Source organism: Porites lutea, chromosome 2 (genome assembly GCF_958299795.1).
Source record: "Porites lutea chromosome 2, jaPorLute2.1, whole genome shotgun sequence".
In the NCBI taxonomy this organism is placed as follows: domain Eukaryota; kingdom Metazoa; phylum Cnidaria; class Anthozoa; order Scleractinia; family Poritidae; genus Porites; species Porites lutea.
Window position 1 is genome coordinate 48,351,448 of NC_133202.1, and position 20,781 is coordinate 48,372,228.

At 39.8% G+C, this 20,781-nt stretch overlaps 1 protein-coding gene across 1 annotated transcript in view; it reads right to left on the bottom strand.

Moving 5' to 3' along the window:
- Positions 1-19,365, bottom strand: part of LOC140928897 (mucin-like protein) — a 32,463-nt gene extending 13,098 nt beyond the window's left edge. Inside the window, exons 1-10 of the mRNA XM_073378700.1 lie at positions 19,290-19,365; positions 17,707-17,864; positions 16,529-16,873; positions 13,849-13,949; positions 12,319-12,405; positions 9,899-10,479; positions 9,061-9,282; positions 8,547-8,879; positions 1,115-1,369; positions 344-537 (exon numbers count right to left, since the gene is read on the bottom strand). Coding sequence (XP_073234801.1) covers positions 344-537; positions 1,115-1,369; positions 8,547-8,879; positions 9,061-9,282; positions 9,899-10,479; positions 12,319-12,405; positions 13,849-13,898 — 1,722 coding nt within the window. The 5' untranslated portion in view covers positions 13,899-13,949; positions 16,529-16,873; positions 17,707-17,864; positions 19,290-19,365. The remainder of the gene's footprint in view (positions 1-343; positions 538-1,114; positions 1,370-8,546; positions 8,880-9,060; positions 9,283-9,898; positions 10,480-12,318; positions 12,406-13,848; positions 13,950-16,528; positions 16,874-17,706; positions 17,865-19,289) is intronic.
- Between the last annotated feature and the right edge of the window lie 1,416 nt (positions 19,366-20,781).

The window sequence follows — 20,781 nt, forward strand, 5'->3', positions numbered from 1 at the left end:
GTTCATCTGCCAACGAGCTCCAGCAAAACTCAAACGCTTCTTCTAGAGAAGAGTATATTCCACTATATTGACTGTTTTGCTCGAGATTCTTCGAGTTTACATTTGACCTTTGTGGCCTTTTGTCTTTTTTCTGTCATTCGTAAACAATAGCTAAAACAATGTAACTACTCCGTCGACCAATCAGCGCTTCTGACCGAATTCCGGACAGATTTTACGTCATCAGTATGGAATTTCTGTTGCTGAGTCGCAGACGTTCCTTCGCGCGAAACGTCCCCAGCGGCGAAGAGCGAGGAGAAACGGATGTTTTCGCAGGCTGCGCTGATTGTTGTTTAAAGTTATGTACCTTTTGTGACGACGTTACATTCCAAGAAAAGTAGAGCACGTTTCCACTTTGTTTTTCAGTGGCACTTTCAGGTTTGTTAATCACTTCAAACTTTACAGTGTCTTCGTCCTCCGCAGTAATATTAAACTGAACATTGCCATCAAGCGTTGCATTTATTACATCCGAAGCACTTACTATCACCGGTGGAAAATTTTCTACAGGAAGAGAACAAAATATTGTAGAATATTGTTTTCACGAACCGTCTGTTTCTCGACGATGCCCACAAATATTGACTTTCTTTTCCCTTATAATTTTTACCCTTGGTTTTTCCTCATTATTCAAAACAATTCTATTTCTCTTCCCGGGTTCGAGAAATCGGGATGGCTACTGTTTGCCACAATTGTAGATCACCATTAAGATGAATTCAACTAAGATCTTGCTTTTAGGAAATAATAAAGCACAAACACATTAAGGAAAAACCTGCCCTTCTCCGTCCGACGTTTTTAAATTGGCAACCACTTCAACCAGGGCCAAACATGCCCGAAAACATTTATGTTACAATTGTTACAATTGCGCCTAACTAGAAACATTGTATCAAAATCCACTGGCGAAGTAATGTTTGTTTTAGTTTAAAAAGATTAGAAAAAATCGAAACATAACATAAAAGTCGATAGGTAACATTGGAAACCCTCCAAAGCCACACCCTATGGAGCGGTACACTCCTATCTAGCCCATATATGGTAGTACCCCCACCCCCCACCACTTAGCAACACAATTCCACGGGTGACTTACCAAGAATGTTTGTTTCGTTCTCAAACTGAGTATTTATATTTTTGGTTACCAGTCCAACGGACACGTCGTTGGTGGCTGCAGCGTCGAATAAGCACTCGATGTCATCTCCACATCGAGTCCTGGCCTCTCTCTCCACAGATGCGTTAAACCACGTTATGTTTTCAATGAACATGGGCAAAAAGTCCGGTTTCGCAAAGGTATCTACGCTTTCATTTTGAGCATACGTAAACAATGACTGAGACTGATTGATTTGCCCTGAGAAAAAGAAAATAAAAGCGTTAAACAAGAAAGATGGGATTTTTTTTCTTAAGTACACGAGGCCGAGGCAAGAAAGAAAGTTGCCGGACTAATCAACGTTTAAAGTTTATTGAGAAAGTAGCGCTGAACCTTTAAGAAGAAGATAATTTTATATATGTACCTCTTTGAAAAAACGTTGTCGCTTAAACTGAGTATAAATCATGAATGATGTTGCTTCAAGAATTTACGGGTATATGTTCATAAGCAAAGCAAATGAAAGTTCTTTCAACAGCAGCTGCTCGTGCGGATCCAAATCCTAAGAGGACTTTGTTTAAGGCATGCCGTTGTCTTTTATATGTCTTCCAAGAAAGCTTTTAGGTCCTATCTATCATTTTCTAGAGTGCGTTAGCGATATGGCTACGTTCTTTAACTACAGTGGAACCCCGCCTTACGGCCACCTCGTTATTACAGCCACTTTTTTTCGGCCGGGCAAAGCGGCCATACATTTCCTTATAAAAAAATACCCGAAAATGCGGTCACCCATTAATACGGTCAACCGCAACATTTTGAAATTCCAAACAGTAGAATCTCTGAATCATTATACGTTTTTGGAAAACTGCCCACCTACCCCTCCCCTAAGCCAACATTTAACCCTGAGTAAGAACACTTACTTCGCACTTAAGGTAAAATGTTGGCTTAGGGGAGGGGTAAGTGGGCAGTTTCCCAGAAACGTATAATCTTATAATTTCACCCCGCTGATACGGCCACTTGTTCGAAACTTAGAAAATTAAAATGCCTGTGACATGTCAATTTTATTGACCTACTACTCTGAGCCTGTTCTCGTACTGTCTTTAGGCTACAGAACACATAAAGTGCACTTGTTGGGATTTAAAAAGTATTTTCTGTACTGAACGAAAATTTTAGGTAGTTTATTTCAATTGCAGAACACGATATCTACATTCCGTTTGTTTATTAATGAGAACAGTTCAAGAAATGCAAATGCAATGTAAGGTGTATTCGTCATAACGGCCCTCAAGTCATCAAATTTGAGCCTGCCCAGGTGATACGGCCAAAAGTTTTCGACCGATTGGTGACCGTATTAACGAGGTTCCACTGTACGGGGATCTCTAATGTGCCCTGCACAGGTGAAATTAAGAGCTTATCGCCAAGAAAACTGGAAACCTTTTGACCTTTTCTGGAATGCATCGGCGCGGAAAGCTTCGATAATATAAACTTTTCCGGAAAGAACTTTAAATTTGCAATGCTAATAAAGTTCTACGCATAAATCAATTGGGTCCCATCGGGCAAGGTTAAGCGACAACGTTTTTTCAGTCAGGTGTATATAATTATGTAATAATAATGATAATGATAATAATAATAATAGTAATAATCATTATTATTTTTATTACTATTATAATTACAAAAGTAAATTATAATTAAAAGCTTTAACTTTGACAATTTTATATGTAGAAGAATGTCAGACCTCAACGAGGTAACATTTGCCATAAAATATCTTCCCATGTCACACCTAGGGTGATGACGTCATCAGTCACGTGACTATTTCCGAATAAGGTTTTTTTGTTGCTGTGACTAGATTTCATTATTGAGTTAAAAACAAATAGCATATTTGAGGTTTTGGTTGTGTGGGGCATTTAAAAATAACCAGTTTACGTTCGGCATTTAAAATTTAAGGGGGTAATGGACATGAGCGAAAAAATCGGGAGACCAGGCCGAGAGCTGTAGATAGTTGACGTTTCATCACATGGCAGAGAAAATTTGCAGGAAACTAAAGGTGATGTTACACGAGACGATTCGCACCGACGACTTTTAGCGCAACAGAGCGTTGCAATGTTGGAACGACGTTGTAACTATTCGCAACAATGTTGTAACACTGTGTTGCGCTAAAAATCGTCTCGTGTAACATCACCTTAATGTTTTACCTGATAATATTTTTCATAACCAAAAGAGGGACATGACGTCATCAGTCACGTGATCAGAGCGTTTTGAATATTTTAGTTCGTATTTAAAGTACTTTTTTCGCCATAAATTGGCAAGTTTTTGTTGTTTTTCTCTACAAATCTTTACACTGTATTACCCCTGAGTAATTATTATTCCACTTTCAAAGCAGAAGCAAACAAAAACTAAGCCAGAAGTTTAAAAGTTGCGTAAATTGGCCGATATTGCAAATTAAAATCGAAAAGGAGACCTACTCTTGAGACTTTGAAATCCTTTCTCAACTTAACTGTTTGTTTGCCGAAATAAATGTTCAACGTTTGTTAATAAAGGAGAACTATAAAAACCAAAAGGATGTATTTGGCGGCCATATTGTTTTTCTTCATTCCAGGGAGAGAGGTCATGTAGCAGCTCTTCTAACCCTAAAAGCCAAATGGCTTTCTACCCTAACCTAAAACAATGGAAATAATGATGAACAATGTTGTGTTAATGTTTTCCGCGACCGATGAAAAGACACCTTACGAGCAGGGAGAGTCGGTAGCCGCGCGATCGATAGTTCATAAATTTCTTAAACGTTCCTGGCATGGATCAAGCCTGAAAGAGTATTAATGGGTTTATTGTGAGCTTTACTTCTAGCTTCGATCAGTTAAAAAGATTTAATTCTACACGGAAATTAAAAAAAAGAAAACGAAAAAGTCAATCTTGAAAACTGTCAATCACCATAGAGAAGGAATATATACCTCTTTTAAACTTGAATTGTCAGCGTTTACCGAGGTGGTCCAGTGGATAGAGGTGATAGCTTTTAATTCTAACTGATTATGAGCGTCCGATTTCGAATGACCTTGAAGCAAATTTTTCGTAACCTTATTTTTTTTCCTTTTTTAAAAATTTCTTTTGTTCCCTGTGTTGTGCATATAGCTAATAAAAAATAATGTGGTAAATTAAAAACAGAGTTTACATGAATATAGAAAATGCGGTATGTATCATAGCGTATCTACCGGTATAGTTTGGTAATACTGGACGTTGTTATCATTACCCAGGTTAATCGTCGATTTTCACATGTGCCTAATTTCATTCGAGAGGTAACTGCTTTGAGATGGACGTATGAATTAACTAAACTCGACAGTTTCAAATTAAATACGACTTTGTCGAATCTGCGACTGAAACAGTCGAAAATTCGAGTTAGGTTCAACACTTGATTCAGAAGTCGCATTTCACATGTGCCGAATATAATGCATTAATTATAGAAACCCTTTACCATATTGGATAAAAAAAAATTCCCAGAGACTGGGAATATTTACAACAACTGGAGTTTAATGCGGCACCATCATATCCGACCTCTGAATCAACTGCCGTATTTAATTACTTTCATCGACTAAAATAGGTGCTCGGCACTCATAACAAATTCCACGTTTGAAGTCCATGGTTTGGACTCGGAAGTTGAGAGAGAAAATCAGTTGCAATTACACTAGTATATCGTATATAATAATAACAATAATAATAATAATTACAAATGGTTTTCAAGTAATCTGAAAGGAAAAACGGAGCGACTACTTGTCGCAGTTCAAGACCAGGCAATAAACACCAGAAACTACCAGAATGTAATATGTAGCCAGCAAGTGGAGAGCAAATGTGTTCGCAACATGAAGAGACAGTAGACCATATTGTATCTGGGTGTGAGGTATTAGCCTAAACAGAGTACATCTCCAGGTACAATAATGCTGCAGCATATCCATTGCTCCATTGGAGCATCTGTAAAGATCATGATATCGAGATTACAGACAGATGGTACAACAACAACAACATAACCATCATGTGGGACATGCCAGTCAATACTGATAGAACTAATATATAGATTTAGCCAGGGCTAAAAGCGAAGCTCCCATTAATAAATTTATAATTTAAATCAAACAATAAACTTGTAATCCACAAATCAGTTAACTTAATAGCACATATGTGACTTTTTAGGGAAAGCTAAGGCTAAGTGATTTTAGAGTGAAAAAAAATCTTACATCGAATTGATAGCCGGTATATATACACCCAAAAAATAGCAATCATCGTCGATCACATTTAAGAGCCATAATAGCTCTTGATCACAGTAGATTAGGCCTGGAAAACGAATTCATGGAAAAAGCAAATCAGGCCGAATTTTTTGCGTTCGACAAGTCTACTTAAAAAAATCTTGCCAACAACTCTGGGAGCGTGTAAACCAACATTTCATACTTTTTATGCATCACATGCATCTGAGGTGAAACAGTAATATGAGGCGCTGTGTTTATCATACAGACCTCAGACAAAATGCGGTATTTCACAATTTTTCAAGACAAATTGCACTCATTCAATATTCAGAACCGTACGAAGCACGCGTGGGCTTTTAACAAAACCGTTCAAAAAATTTCCAAAATCACCTATACGGCCAGCCGGTTGTCACTTTTGACAAGCACCAAATTTTCAGTGAACATTGAAAGAGTTACGCTTCAACATAATAAAGAATTTATTGTTTATTTCTTTTTTATTTAATGGCTTTATAACGATGTACAAACGCGCGCATTTTGAGTACTCCTGCAAGCGTTGTCTGTGAACGACTGAAAACAAACAGCAAAGCCATTGCAAGAGACTACTAACAATCAATAAAAGAAATGTAATTCGGTGAAACATTTACAGAGACAACAATTTTCATTCACGAACACGAATACAAGTATTAAAGCGTCTCTAAAAATCCTGAGTCTTTACGCTTAAGCCTAAAGCTTTTAGCCGGCTTCCTGGTGTTTACTGTTTTCAGAGATGAACTCGAGGCAAGAAAATCGCTCAAAGCTTTCTTTCTACAGTCAAAATTATAACTAAATACTCTTCGGAACGTTTTTTCATTCTACATGCGGAGAGAAAATATCGACTAAAGGCTTTTTAAAGTTCTGTAAGCTTATATATACTAGATCAGATCATTGTCTCAGATCTTAATACAAACGTGCATAAATTAGCCTCATTAACTGCGCTCGACTTCATGAAATTAGATATAAAAAAACAAACATACACTGTATACAATAATTACTCAGGCTTACCATTCGAGATGCAGCTCTTGAAAGCTATCAAGTAAGGTCAGAATCGCTTGAGGGACTTTTCAACCCCGCATCCAGCAAGGTGAAAAACGAAAACGATGCATCCTAAATCGGATTTCCAACTTTGACTACCGGCGCATTTCCCAACCAAAAATTCAATAAACAAACCAGCCATGAATCAAAGAAGACTGTTGATAGCAGCTGTATTTCATTTTAAGCATCCAGTGGGAAAAGACAGTAAAAAACATGACAAGTTGACAAAATACTCTGTCAGCTTCAGCTGTCAAAGTAAACAAGGTTTAAGATGCTGTATAAATTTTCTGCATGAACTCACCTGTCAAATTTTGACCAATCAGAGCATAAAAATTGGACGGCCGTAAAGCGTGATCAACGCGTTACTATGGTGAGAAAAGTGAAAAGCCTCTGTCTTCCCTGCTTGTATTTTGAAATGACTGGCTGAATTTTCGCGTCCGAGATCAGTTTGAAATCAAAATGTTAATAACGCGGGGCCATAGTGACATTAACACAACACTTTCTGTCATCATGTCATTATGTTGCTGCCGTTCTCTTTGCCTTTGTATTTCTCTTTCGCGTTGCCTTTGTCTGTTCATTCTAGCTCTGTCTCGTTCTGCTTGCCGGCGTTTTTCACTATAATTTTCTCTCCTTCTTCTCGCTCTGACTCTTTCTACTTGCCGACTTTCTTCGCTAAAATGTTGTCTTCTTCTACTTCTAACGCGCTCTCTTTGGCGATCGTCTTCGCTTGTTCTACGGGAGTTGACTCTTGCTCTCTGCCGTTCACCTTCTCTTTGCTCTCTGCTTAAAACCTGTCATCTACACGCTAAAATCTCTCTGCTGTTGTTTGTTGACATAATAGCTTTCGTAAGTTGTAATAAAAAGTTATAAAGGCTCTGTCGAAAAATCTTTTTGCTAAGTTGCTTTGAAATTTCTTTTTTCAAAACCAGTTGCGCGATACTGCGCGACGTTGCGCCATGCGATTTCCCGCCAAAAAAATCTCTACTTTCCCCTACCCCAAGAGTCGATGCGGACTTCTTTCCACTACCCGGAAAGTCCGTACGGACGGACGTACGCTGACGTCATAACCAAAATTTCTCGGATGGATAGTTTCTCTTAGTTATGGTGCTTCGCTCGCGCGCTTCGCGCGCGCAAGGAGCTCCGCTATAACAGGAACAGACCAGACACCATTGTTAAAGATTCAGTGAATTCCACCTGCAAACTGATTGATATGACTGTTCCATCAGATAGAAACATTGCACTGAAGGAAATCGAAAAGAAAGGCAAGTACAAAGACCTAGAACTAGAAATACAGAGAATGTGGCATATGAAAACCGTAGTGATCCCTGTGGTTGTTGGTGCACTTGGTACAGTAAAGAAGGGGATGGTAGAAAAGATCAAGAAAGTATCAGAGAGAGCTACTGTGACAGAGATCCAAAAGAACTGCCTGCTGGGATCTGCGCGAATCCTCAGAAAGGTCCTCAGTGTATGAACAGAATGATTGACTTGAGTGACTGATGCTCCAAGTGCATTATTTGCGCCCGGCTGATGCACAAAAAGAACACCAGCAAAGACTATCATAGAAGAGACAATAATTTATTTATTTATTTATTTATTTATTACAATTTAATGGCAAATAAATCTAAATGTACACACAGACAAAGCCATAAGGATAATCTGTAAAAGAGTGGAACACTCCATGTGAGACAGATCACCATGTAGCTAATCTAAATAAATAAATAAATAAATATGTAATAACAATCAGAAAAATATTTGATCAAATATAAAAACATTAAAAACTGTTTTCATTCCTGACTTAAAATAATAATAACTGATTTACGTTGACTGTTCCACAGATGGAAACATCGCACTGAAGGAAATGGAAAAGAAAGGCAAGTACAAAGACCTAGAACTAGAAATACAGACAATGTGGCATATGAAAACCTGGTGATCCCTGTGGTTGTTAGTGCGCTTGGTACAGTAAAGAAGGGGATGGTAGAAAACATCAAAAAATTATCAGAGAGAGCTACTGTGACAGAGTTCCAAAGATCTGCATGCTGGGGTCTGCACGAATCCTCAGGAAGGTGCTCAGTGTATGATGATGCACATAAAGAAAACCACTGAAGACTGTGACAGAAGAGATTATAATAATAATAATAACAACAACAACTCACATTTAACGCCAAAGTCGAAGTGAATTTCCCTTGAGGTTGAAGATGGAGACAATACCGTCCCATCAGGCAATGTGAAGTCGTCATTAGGATTATCATTCCAAGTACCCAGTAACCCTCTGGTGCTGTTTCTGTAATCTTCGCTAAGAGTAACCACAAAGGACAGCATTTCTCTTTTCTCGCAGAACTGCACGGACGTTGTTGAGGGAAAAAAGACCTCTACACAGTTTGCTTCTGGTTTCGAGAACGAAAGGTTTCCGCCGACATCTATAGTTTGATTCGTCAGACTGGCGTAGTTAGGGTAAATCGTTTCTTCAATCAAAATGTCGATTCCACCTAAAAAAAAATAAAACGTTTAAAAGACATTTTAAAAGTTTTTGGATATTCAAAAAGGCTGAATCGTTGAGCACACAGGGAGCAAAGTGTGAATTTGGTGGCCTCAGTGTGACCGATCAGAAAAGAATAATCAGGTCATTCAGTCAATCTGACTTCTCCTGTGTATCCCAGTATGTCTCACCTCCTTTCTTGACTTTTACTTCAACGATGCTTGTGTTTTCTTCTTTAGCAGCACCGGCTGAGAAAATTGTGGCATTAGTTGAATTTTGTTGGGCAAGGCGTGTCCTAGCTTGTAATTGGAATACCCCATCTTGTGCATCGATCATTACATATTCACCAAGGCCGTTGAACGTATAATTCCCACCATCTAGTGTCTTAAAATGAGGATCACCCCAGAACCAACCTGGAACAACATGGCAAGTTATTAAGGGATTAAATGAGGAGAAACAGAGTACTCGACCTTTTAAAAGCTTTACCTCTTACGATACTGCACAGCTCCTGGCAGTAAACGTTTTGGTTTTGGGCAGTGAAGGAAATACGCGAAATGCATTTTGAGCATGAATTATGCTAAAAATACATTGACGATGTAAATACATTGGTACATTTCACAAATTCGAACATTATAATTGTCTCCAAAAAATATAATTTGTAATAAAAGAGCTTTAGGAATGTCTCAGAGTCTCTCGGTAGATTCAGACGCCGCACTTTTGCCGTAGTTAATTCATCAGTTAGGTTCGGCACATGAGTGGAGCGCCGTCTAAACCGGGCCTAACTTTCTCGGAAACAAATTATATATTGTTATTTTCCTGTAATCCGAATTGTCAACTTTGTCTAGGTGGCCCCGATTATAGTAATCGCACTGAACCTTTTAAGCATCAGTTTCTAGAGATTTTAAACAATTTTTTTAGGCTCTAGATACGAATAAAAAAACAACCTCGATACTCTCTTTTCAGCCTCTAATGGCACTAAATAAGACATCCTTGTTTAAAGAAAGGGGTAGCACAACAACAAAAACTTACGTCTCCTACGAGGTCGGTAAAAAGAGCAATCATCACTTGGGCGATAAAAGTAATATTCATTGCACAAATCTGGATCAGCACAGCAAAATGTTTCGGCGTCTTTGTCTGTTGTAACCTCTCTCACGCTAAAAAGTCGTTCCGCTATAACGTGACCTCCGTCGGGGGGACCAGTTATAAGGAAACCAAGGTCACTGAAAGGGCTTGTGTAACAGCAGAGTTGTCTTATCCGAAAAAAGACAAAGCCAAGATCATCACTGATATGAAAAAAGAACCTGGAACTTCTGGATCTAAAACAAAAGTTTGAAGACGAGTATGAAAAGTCCAGAAAGAATCGTCCCCTGTCCAGAAGTGCCTGCCCTATAGTGCACGGACATGCCAGACGCCGGTTAAAACGTCGAGATCGAAACTGCTGAGCATACCAAGACCTAAACTTCACGTCGTCTTGAAAAGTAATCCAATCGATGCACTTTTTTATGTCACTGTCTCTTTCCTGGTTTTCTATTCTCCAAAAATATCTGCCCAACGTGCCTGTATTTCCAATCCCGTTGTCCAGGTTATACATTCCCAGCAAAGTACCTGACCTGTATAAAACAATAGTATAATATTTTGTGTCTATCAAATGTTTAGCGATCACAAAAAGTCAAATATTACAGCACAACACAACAAGCCACTCCAGGAACTAGCAAAAAATTGAACAGGAGATAGCGTGGCCGAGTGGTTTGCCCAAAGGAGGCCCCGAGTCCAAGTCTTGCCCTGATCGCTGGCTGGAATTGTTTACGGTAATCCCGACTTCAGATCCTCCACAAACCTGCGTGAATTGCCTCCGTTCAGTTGTCGTTATTAACCGAATTATGTTTGGTTGATATTATTTCAGGCATTGCTCGGCCCCACTATACTTTGCGCTTTAAAGGCTGTTGCGGGTAAATAAAGCAGTTATTGTCATTAATGCTTGAGTTTGGCAATATTTCAAGTAATTTGTAATGTCTCGTGGTATGTCATGTGACCATATGCCAAAAAATCTTTAATTTTAGACCAAATGGTGACCGGTTTAAAAAATAGAAATCGAGCGATAGCATTTTTCTAATTCTTATTAAATATCTCTAACACTTTATGCTTGGAATGACCGTCCATTGCACTTCAATAAAAAAATTAGAGGGTAAATTTAATCTTGAATTATTTAAAACTTTGATATTAAGCTTCGTGTACATTCATTCCAAACATAATAGTTTGGTATGTTTATCCTCTTTCAGAAATGCAAATTTGTTTATCCAAACAAAGTAAATTCGCCACAATGATATTCGCCAATTTCCTTCATTTTCACTTTTTGGTCACGTGTCATGTCAGGTGACAAAAATTAAAGGTGAAGGCACAAGAAAACCTCAAGATTTACTTTTAGGGAAAAATTAGTTTTTTTTATAGGTCTTCTAGGGAGAGATATTGCCAATCATTCGTATGCTTCGAACACACCTTTGACCCAGGCCTTAAACCCCATACCATTAGTATGGGATCATGGAATCATCATACCATTAGTATGGTAATTACGAGCACGGAGGGCGAAAACAAGCATGGTGACCCCATCTCTTTATTGCAGTGTCCTATACACATGTATATGGGTTTCACTTGTGCCAAGTTTGGAGAAAATCTGGATAGTACATCAATTTCAAGGGAAGAGAATTGCATACAGAATGAGCCAAATAGAGACCCAGTGATGGAGCATTTTAACATCGTTGAAGTCCGTATTTTCTACCGCTTTTAAAAGGTATGGCGCAGGTATACATGCATGTATATAAAAAAGTACATACATTTACCTGAACCTTTATTTTGAACAAAAGGGCATAGGGCATGAGAAGTATTGCAATAAATTAAAGATAAATTAAATCTTTGTTTAAAAACAATCAGATTGCCACAGGAAAGTTTTGCCAAATTAAGAGAACTTTTGAAAGATACGTTCATTTCCTTGTCGTGACTTATTGTCAAGTCGTGAAGGAAAAGACAGCATTCCGTGGATTCCACTCTAACAGAGTTTCTTCCAGGTAAATACAAGTACACTGTAGTTGATTTTTATCTTACATTTTGTCACTCTTGAGCTTTTACAGAAAAATAATTCACTGCAGGGTAACTAGCCTGTGTCGCAGGCGTAATTCAAGTCCCCGGTTAGTAACGTCTGCGAAGCATCGCTGATATCCTTGTTCTGGGCCCCAACGGAATCAACGAATTACCTAAAGAGCGTTTCGAATTTCCTTCACCTTGATGGGCAAATCGAAGATGGAATTTTGAACAGGTTAATTATGGCGCGTACTCAAATCCCAGTACACCGGTGGGTGGCCAGAAAAAGGATTTCGGCGCTGTTTCACAGACAGACTTAAACAGAGTTTAGTTTCGTCTGCGGCGCGGGCCACAGGGTAACTAGCACGCCTCACCCTTCCAAGTTGAGATTGTGAATGCCTTCAGCGCTCCATCCGGCTACTGGAATACCATACACATCTGTCCATTCAGCATATTCAGATCTGCAGGAAAGATAATTTCCAATTATAAAATAACAACGATAGTTCGCGCGTTCTGATTGGTTAAAAACCTATGTTTTATTATACCGGTAAACTCATAAAAAACTTAAAGATATTTTATAAACGCAATAGACCACACTTTCTATGGTTTTACCAGCGTGATAACCGACTTGGGATGTTGGGAGAACACTCGAAAAGCTTGTAAATCACTCCCCTTCGGCTCATAATTTACAAGCCTTTCTCATGTTCTCCCAAAAGAGCGTGGGTTATTACGCCGGTAAACCCATAGAAAGTGTGGTCTATTGCTTAAATGTATCCTAATCGTGATACATTACAGCACGTGATCAAAGCTTGTTGGAAAGTGGCGTGACAGAAGGCGAGAAAAACACTGCCAGGTCCTGCCACTGGCTGCCAGTCTTCTTTTTCGTGAATGAACACAACAAAAAACTTGAAGCCCAAACTAAAAAGCAACGATTTTCAAAGTTATCCTAGAAGAGAAACAGCAGCTAGTGGAGGAAAAAGACGCAGATAATATAAGGAAAGTACTTTGTAAATCATTCCGTGTGTTCTTATAAGTACCGAGTCGACTGTTTTGATTCGCTCCGCTTAAGCGTATTATTTTGTTGCTGTTGAACTACGTTGAAGTGAAAGTCTAGAAATAATTAACAAAACACTTAATGTCAGGTCCCTCTGGAAACCAGTTAGTTTTGCTTTCCCTCGAGTCCTGATTTTTCCAACATCAGGACTCTCGGGAAAACAAAACTGTTTCCCTCGGGATCTGACATTAAGTGTATATTATTACATTTCTTTGACTATTGAATATGAATTGATCCAACGTTTAAACTGAGTTAAAACGTATTTTAATATTAAAACAAAACCTTGCAACCCCCAGCAGAAAGGCACAAAAGTCCCAAAAAGACACTAAAAACAGCCTAAAAGCCACAAAAACAACAACAAAGAAGTGCTCCCTCTAAACATTTCAAGCTCACTTAACAGCAATAACCTAGTAATGTGTAAGGCGTCTCATGAAAGTTCGACGTTCGGCTTAGAACGTCGAACTTTCATGAGACGAGCCAAATTTTAGTTTGGGTCGAACTAAATTAAGTGACGATCGTCTGTCGGGTCACACTTCGAACTTAGAACGCTTCGAACCAATCAACTGAATCAGACCAAAAAGCAATTCTAATAAATTTTCTCCCGAACGAGGTTAAATAGCATTTACTTTACTAGTCTAGTTCGTTGCATGTGAAGATCAACGTTTGTCCCGGAGATGATCTTCAGACGTTCTATCCAGAGGAAGCAGACGGATATAACGTGTTGGGCGATCCAAACTCATTCAGACGAACTTAACTGAGCCAGACGTCGAATTTTTCACTAAGTTTGGTTCGTCTCATGAAACGTTCGACGTTTGGCCTAGGCCTTTGATTCTTTATATGTATGACTTACACAGGAGCATTAACTGTCCACTCGATTCCTCCTGAAGGGTAGTTGTACATCAGAAACGTATTACCCCAGTCTGTTATGATGACTGCTTGAAAAGTGTTCCTCTACAAAACATAAAAGCCAGGACATTATTTTAGCCAGTGGTACAGCGATAAATCTTTAACCTGTTCATAGCTATTTTCGACATCTTGACATCCCTATAAACAATGTAGAGCCGGGAAGATTTAAAAAACTGTAAACAACTTTGTAGCAAGTTAAATTTTACATGAAGATGATGTGAACTGCGAAAATACAATTTTTTTTAACGAAGATATGACTGTCACAGTGGTAATTGCAATTTAAGTAATGGCAAATAAATCCGAAAAGAATTCCGGGACTTCAACGGGATTCGAACCAATGATCTCGTAAGACTCAATTGACTGGATTCAATTAAACTGTGCCAGCAAGTTAAAAAGGACTCATAGGAAATCACACTTTCAAACACTCATTCAGTCACTCTGCACTCAGAAAACGACTGGAGGCCGACAAGCAAGCCTAAGCAAGATTATTTTAAAACGGGGAGGCTACGCTCGAAAGGAGTACCTTTGTCAGTCTTCGGCTACATATGAAAGGGCTGGGATTTCATCAATTGAAGTATATGAACTGATAGAACTGGTCTGTCATTTCGGTCTGTAAAAAGGCTCAAATCGGCCAACAGATGCGTTTTATAATTGCGAAAAACCCGAGAAAACGTCCTGGTCTAGTGATGTATTCGTATTTACTTATTCAGTGCATTTTACAGCAGATAAAAGGGATGCAAAGTTCTAAACTAGGTATGTGAATGGCGTAACATTTGTCAATGGCAAGTACAATAAAAACGACTAATAACGACAGCAAGTACGACTAATAACCGCATTTTCCCAAGTTAGCATAAGCAGGTTCTCACATAAATGGTAATTAGCACAAATTTAGGCTATGTAGGTTCTTAAATAGCTTCTTATTTTCTGAAGAAAAAGCACGTTGAGGCTAAGAGTATTTAGTCTTATATTCAGCTTATTACTTATATGAAATCTGCATCCAATACATTGTAGTGGGAGCGATCATCAAGACATTTATGTCTCCAAAGAGGATCCTGAATGTTGACTTATCTTATTTTCCCAAGCGCACAGAATTTTTTTTGATATAGATTTTAGAAAATAAAAACCTGTTTCAAATTTAGGCTAAACAGGTTCTGGTATGGAGGGGGACTAATTTACGACTTTTAGTCTAACAGGTTCTTAAAAAACAGGTTCTTAGTTGCGGGTTATTATAGTATTAGAAAGGGGCACCTTTGTTGTCAAAAATAGAATATTGAAAGGTAAGGGCTGGACCTCAGGGCGGAGCCTTCCTGTATAAATCTTTGTTGAGTATCCTCCTCCCCCCCCCCCCCCCCGGAATACGTTATTTAAAACAAAACTGGAAGGTAATATAGTCACAAATTATAAGACGATTTATTCAGTAAATGCCATTTTGAAACTGAAATGAAACTGGCGATGAATTTTAACACAAGCCGTCAAATGCATGAACGCTACTCCCCCTGCTAGTTATGGGCGAAACGGGACAATGATCTTGTCACTGTTTCCACGATCATGTTGGAAATATGTTGAGGATATTTAGAAAATTAAAAAGAAAACTTCTAAGACGTGGTCGCTATTTTAATCTCGCCAATCATTCCACCCAAAAACATGGCAATCTGAAGTCTCCATGTTCACCAAACGAAGGCATAAGGTCGAAAAAAATTGTGGCAAAAATGTCTTTCAAAATAGTGCACTTAATCCCCACTCAATCAACAAGCGCTTCCCATTGAGCTAAGTTTGTCTTGTTTCTCACGTTACCATTTTCCCGCTAATAACATAGATCCAACACCTGGCATAAAAAATGGCGAAGACGCTAGTCCTGCGTGCGCGGAACACATCCGCAGCGACGAAAGAACAAGGAGAGACGGCCCTATTCGCGGGCTAGTACAGGACTAACAAAGCAATCAATGAACATTAATGTAGTACAGCGAGGGAAGTTTTATAGACCTTGTCACGGTTTTGAAAGCCATCTTGACGAGTAGGCAACCGCGTGAGAAATTACAGTGTTTGTATGAGGAGAATGTAATGTCGAATAATTTGAGTAAAACAGCTGTTCTGAAAAAAAAACTAAACTGCAAACTAAAGCTACAGCAAAGGATTTTACTAACAAATTTTTGGGGTCGTAAATGTGCTTAAATTTCTCCAGACGCTTGTATTAGACTTTCCATATATTTGTCTGCAATTTTTCCCGGGAAATTTTAGTCGAAAGGAAGAAAAAATAATGTTTACAGACAAAAAAGAATACAAAGTTGTTCTAGCGCATGCAGCTGCATATAACACCCTCAATTTTTATCTGTAGAACCGTTAGGAGTGAATCTTTAGTTATAAAATTCATATTTTTTTCAGAAAAGCCGTTTTACGGAGATTATTCGACAATAGATTCTCATACGAAAACCGTGTCAAGGTGTATTCGAAAACTAATCATCAATCTAAAGTTGCTGAATTAAAGAGCTTACTGTTTGGAGCATCTAAAATAGGCATGAAAAACGGTCAAACCACCGACTCAAAAGCTAGCGTTTGTCCCAAAGAATGACAGTGCGTAAGAAAAAGGTCTGAAAAATGTAATTAATGTGAAAATCATGACTTACCAAACTACAACGTTCCGTACATTCGTCGTAAGGGCAGACATTTACCCAAGTGACGACCAGAACCCAAGTGGCTTCAAAGTTTCTAAATTTTTCATCGTTAGTGTAATCTTGAACATGAAGTGAGGCCAGACGGAGTATGTTACTTGTTTGATCCGTGTTCTGGTTGCTTTGCTCGTAAGCGTGATAATAAACCTTGGAATTTCCTGTGTTAAATGCTCTATGTTCTACCCTTGCCCAGAATGGTGCAATGAACGCATTTGAACGTAGCCATCTGTAAATACCGAACTTCTGGGGCCACCGCACACTCCATCTTTCGTTAAACTGGATTTTACCATTGAAACATATCTAGCAAAGCAGGAGAAGTGATACCCATGAGTGATATTTTAGTCGAATTTAATTGTTATATAAATTGATGTCGATTTGAATAGAATAAGGTTTAGTTTTGTCTAAGAGTATGTGATTTTCGAAGAAGCTATTATGAAATTTTTGGGCGTCGATAGGAATTGTATTAACATCACTGTGTTTAAATATCTAAAGTAAAAGAATGTGAATTATTACATAACCACTAATGAAATACCAGGTGAGCTTTTGCACGAAAACTTGATACTGATCTTCAGCCTTGTAAAGATCACCGTTGTCATGGTTACATTATAAACCGCACCTTTCGCGGCCAAATGATATCAAAGCGAAATAGTTTGGTATCTCATTGGTGTTTGTATAAAAAATAGAACAATACATGGCCGCTTGGAGATACGATTATTCTCTTTGAGTAATCGAGAATATTTCACTCGTTCGCTTAAGACTCAAGAAGGAATTTCGTATCTCCGCGCGGATATGTAAGATATCCTCTTTGTAAATAGTTTGACAAGTGGGCTTTTTGCTCCAGTTATGACCGCCTGTTTCTTTATCTGTTTTAAGAAACAAGTCAATTAAAGCACTTAACAGTCCCCTAGCTTACCGAAAGCTACGAAGATGCCGTTTGGCTTTTTTTCCCGGTACTAAGAGAGACGTGTCTTGTTTAGTTGTGTATAAAATTAGATACAAATATGAAGAACAATCTGAACAAATGAAGGAAACGTAGTAAAAACCTTAAAGCAGGATATATAGAAGAAGGAGGGGCCCAAATTCCAAGACCCTGCAGCCCTTTAGGCAGCAATAACAATTAGACCGATACCTACATTCAGTTTGAAACGTCTCCTCTGGAAGAATTCAAATCCAAAACGGCCCGCTCTGATACTTTGGCAGATCACTTCGTCATTACAAGATGGCTCCGCTATGAGCTCAGCATCATTCTCCGGTGGCCCAAACGGAAAAAGATTGCTCGCAGGTGCAATTGCTTCAAAGGAGAAAGAAAAAGCAGAATAAAAAGGAAATTTTAACTTTAAGCGAGTGTGCTTCGTGTGAAATTTAGCTTTCCTTCTATGAAGGCTTAAACCGCACTTTTCATTAGGCTGGTTAATAAACATTTTCACCATGCAAAACTACAACGTCTCAACAATATTAAATATGTAAATATAAATAAGTAAACATGTTGTAGAGCTATCTTTTAAGATTACTTCAACTATCTTTTTCGTTCTAATCTGCTACAGTAGGGCTTTTCTGTTAAAATATAACTCGCCAATTGCGGGTGCATACACATAGACATAGAAGTACTCTATTTAGACACGGTTAAAAATCAGTATTTGAAGGTAATGAAAATCTAAAATACTAGTTTGCGTTTTTGCCGTATAATGGCTTACGTAGTCCTGACTGATGGCAGTCCATCCCAAAGGGCAGCCCCTGAATACAAACAACTGAGCTTAAGAAAGTTAGTGCTTGGTTTGGAGACGTGCAAGATGTTACCAGAGTGAAGGATATTGTAAAACAAAATGTCACGAGAAGAGAACATATCGTACATGGGGGTGGGGGGGAGGAGGGGCATTTGCTTCTTTAGCGTTTTGAACACGATAGCCTCCCCTTGTTTTGGTCAGATATCTGAATCCTATCCCATCAAAGCAAGAAAGGGATCTATACAAGCGTCATATCTAGATTTGGCAATTACCGTAGGTCCGCGGTTTTGTAATTTTTGAAGTTTATCGTTTAAAGTGTAGATCAGACCATACCATACACTGCAGCAGTACATAAAGTGGGGATCAACTAAAGTCTTATTCATTTTTGCAGCTGAGAATGCGTAAATGATTGTTTGGTCTCACACGTTTCAAGGCGCCGATTCCTGAAAAAATCTTTTTTGAAATATTTATGATATGCTTGCACCAGGAGAGGGACTCGTCAATTGTTAGTCCAAGAGACGATATGTGCACTGATGGAAACCCCAGCTTGGGTTTGTACCCTTTAGCGACATTTAGGTTACACTTGTTAGCTCTTAGCCAGGAGTTAACGTTGACTACCTCAGTGACGATCGTTGTTTAAGATCATAGTGGATAAAAAGCTGATGCTACTGACATCCACAAACATTCCAGCAGTGCCCTTTTTAAAATAGTTTGGAAAAAAATTATGTACCATATAAAAGGTCATGAGCCAATAAAAAAACATAAACAAAACCGCAAGTTATTCCACAAGGGGAAAATGGATGGCCATTAACGCAACACAGAAGAATCCTAGGAAACAGGTAGGATGCAAAACAGCCGACTGCATTTCAGACCGACTGCAATTACGACCAGGTCAAATTCGGCAAAATTATAGGTGACAATTACCTAGTCAATAGTGTCTAATCAAACACATCAAAACCACAACACTTAAAAAAACAAATACCAACTCTTACTGGGAGTTGAAGGTAAAATGCTTGAACTAGCAGTTATAGAAATGATCTGACTAAAGGAAAAACGGGCTGACAATCTAGCAGAGGGTGAGGCCAAGACACTAGCGGACACACTGGGCAAAGTGGAGGCCGTGGCACTGGTCGACAAACTGGCTGACAAGCTAGCAGAGATGGAGTCCGCGACACTTGGCGACACACTGGGCGATGTAAAGGCCGAGGCACTGGTCGAAATAATGGCTGACAGGTTAGCAGAGGTGGAAATCGAGACACCTGGCGACACACTCAGCGATGTGGAGGCCGAGGCACTGATTGACATACTGGCTAAAAAGCTAGCAGAGGTAGTGGCTGAGACACCTGCCGACACAATGAGCATTGTGGACTCCGAGGCACTGGTCGACACACTGGCTGACAGGCTAGCAGAGGTGGAGGCCGAGGTACTGGTCGAAACACTCGCTGACTGGCCAGAAAAAGTGGAATCCGAGACACTTGCCGACACACTGGGCGATGTAAAGGTCAAGGCAGTGGTCGACACATTGGCTGACAGGCCACCAGTCGTAGAGGCCGAGACACTCGACGACAAACTGGGCGATGAAGAGGCCGAGCCACTCGTCGACAGACTGGCTGAAAAGCTAGCAGAGGTAAGTGCCGAGACACTCGCTGAAACATTGGGCGATGTGGATGCCGAGGCACTGGTCGAAAGACTGGCTGACAGGCTAGCAGAAATGGAGGCCGACACAGTTGGCGACACACTGAGTGATGTGGAGGCCAAGGGACTGTTCGACAAACGGCTTGACACGCTAGCGGAGGTGGAGGCCGAGATACTTGCTAACACACTCGGCAATGTGGAGACCGAGGCACTAATAGACACAACAGCTGACACGCTAGCAGAGGTGGAAGCCAAGACACCTGCCGACACACTAGAAAATGTGACGACCGAGGCACTGGTCGACACACTGCCTAACAGGCTGGCAGAAGTGGAAGTGGAGACACTTGCCGACACACTGGGCGATGTGGAGGCCGAAGCACTGAATGACACGCTGGCAAAGGCGGAAGATGCGACAATTGCCGAAAAACTGGGCAATGACGAGCCCAAGGCACTGGTCGACACAATGGCTGACAAGCTACCAGAGGTGGAGGCCGAGACACTCGTCGACACACTGGGCAATGTGGAGGCCGAGGCACTAGTCAAAACACTGGCTGACAGGTTAGCAGAGGTGGGGGGAGAGATACTTGCCGAAACACTGAGCGATGTGGAGGCCAAGCCAATGCTCGACACACTGCCTAACACGCTAGGAAAGGTGGAGGCCGAGAAAGTTGTCGACACACTGGGCGACCTCGAGGACGAGGCACTGGTCGACCCAATAGCAGACAGACTAGCAGAGGTGGAGGCCAAGACACTTGGTGACACACTAGGAGATGTGGAGGCCGAAGCACTGGTAGACAAACCGCCTGACAGGCTAGCAGAGGCAGAGGCCGAGAAGCTTGCCGAGACACT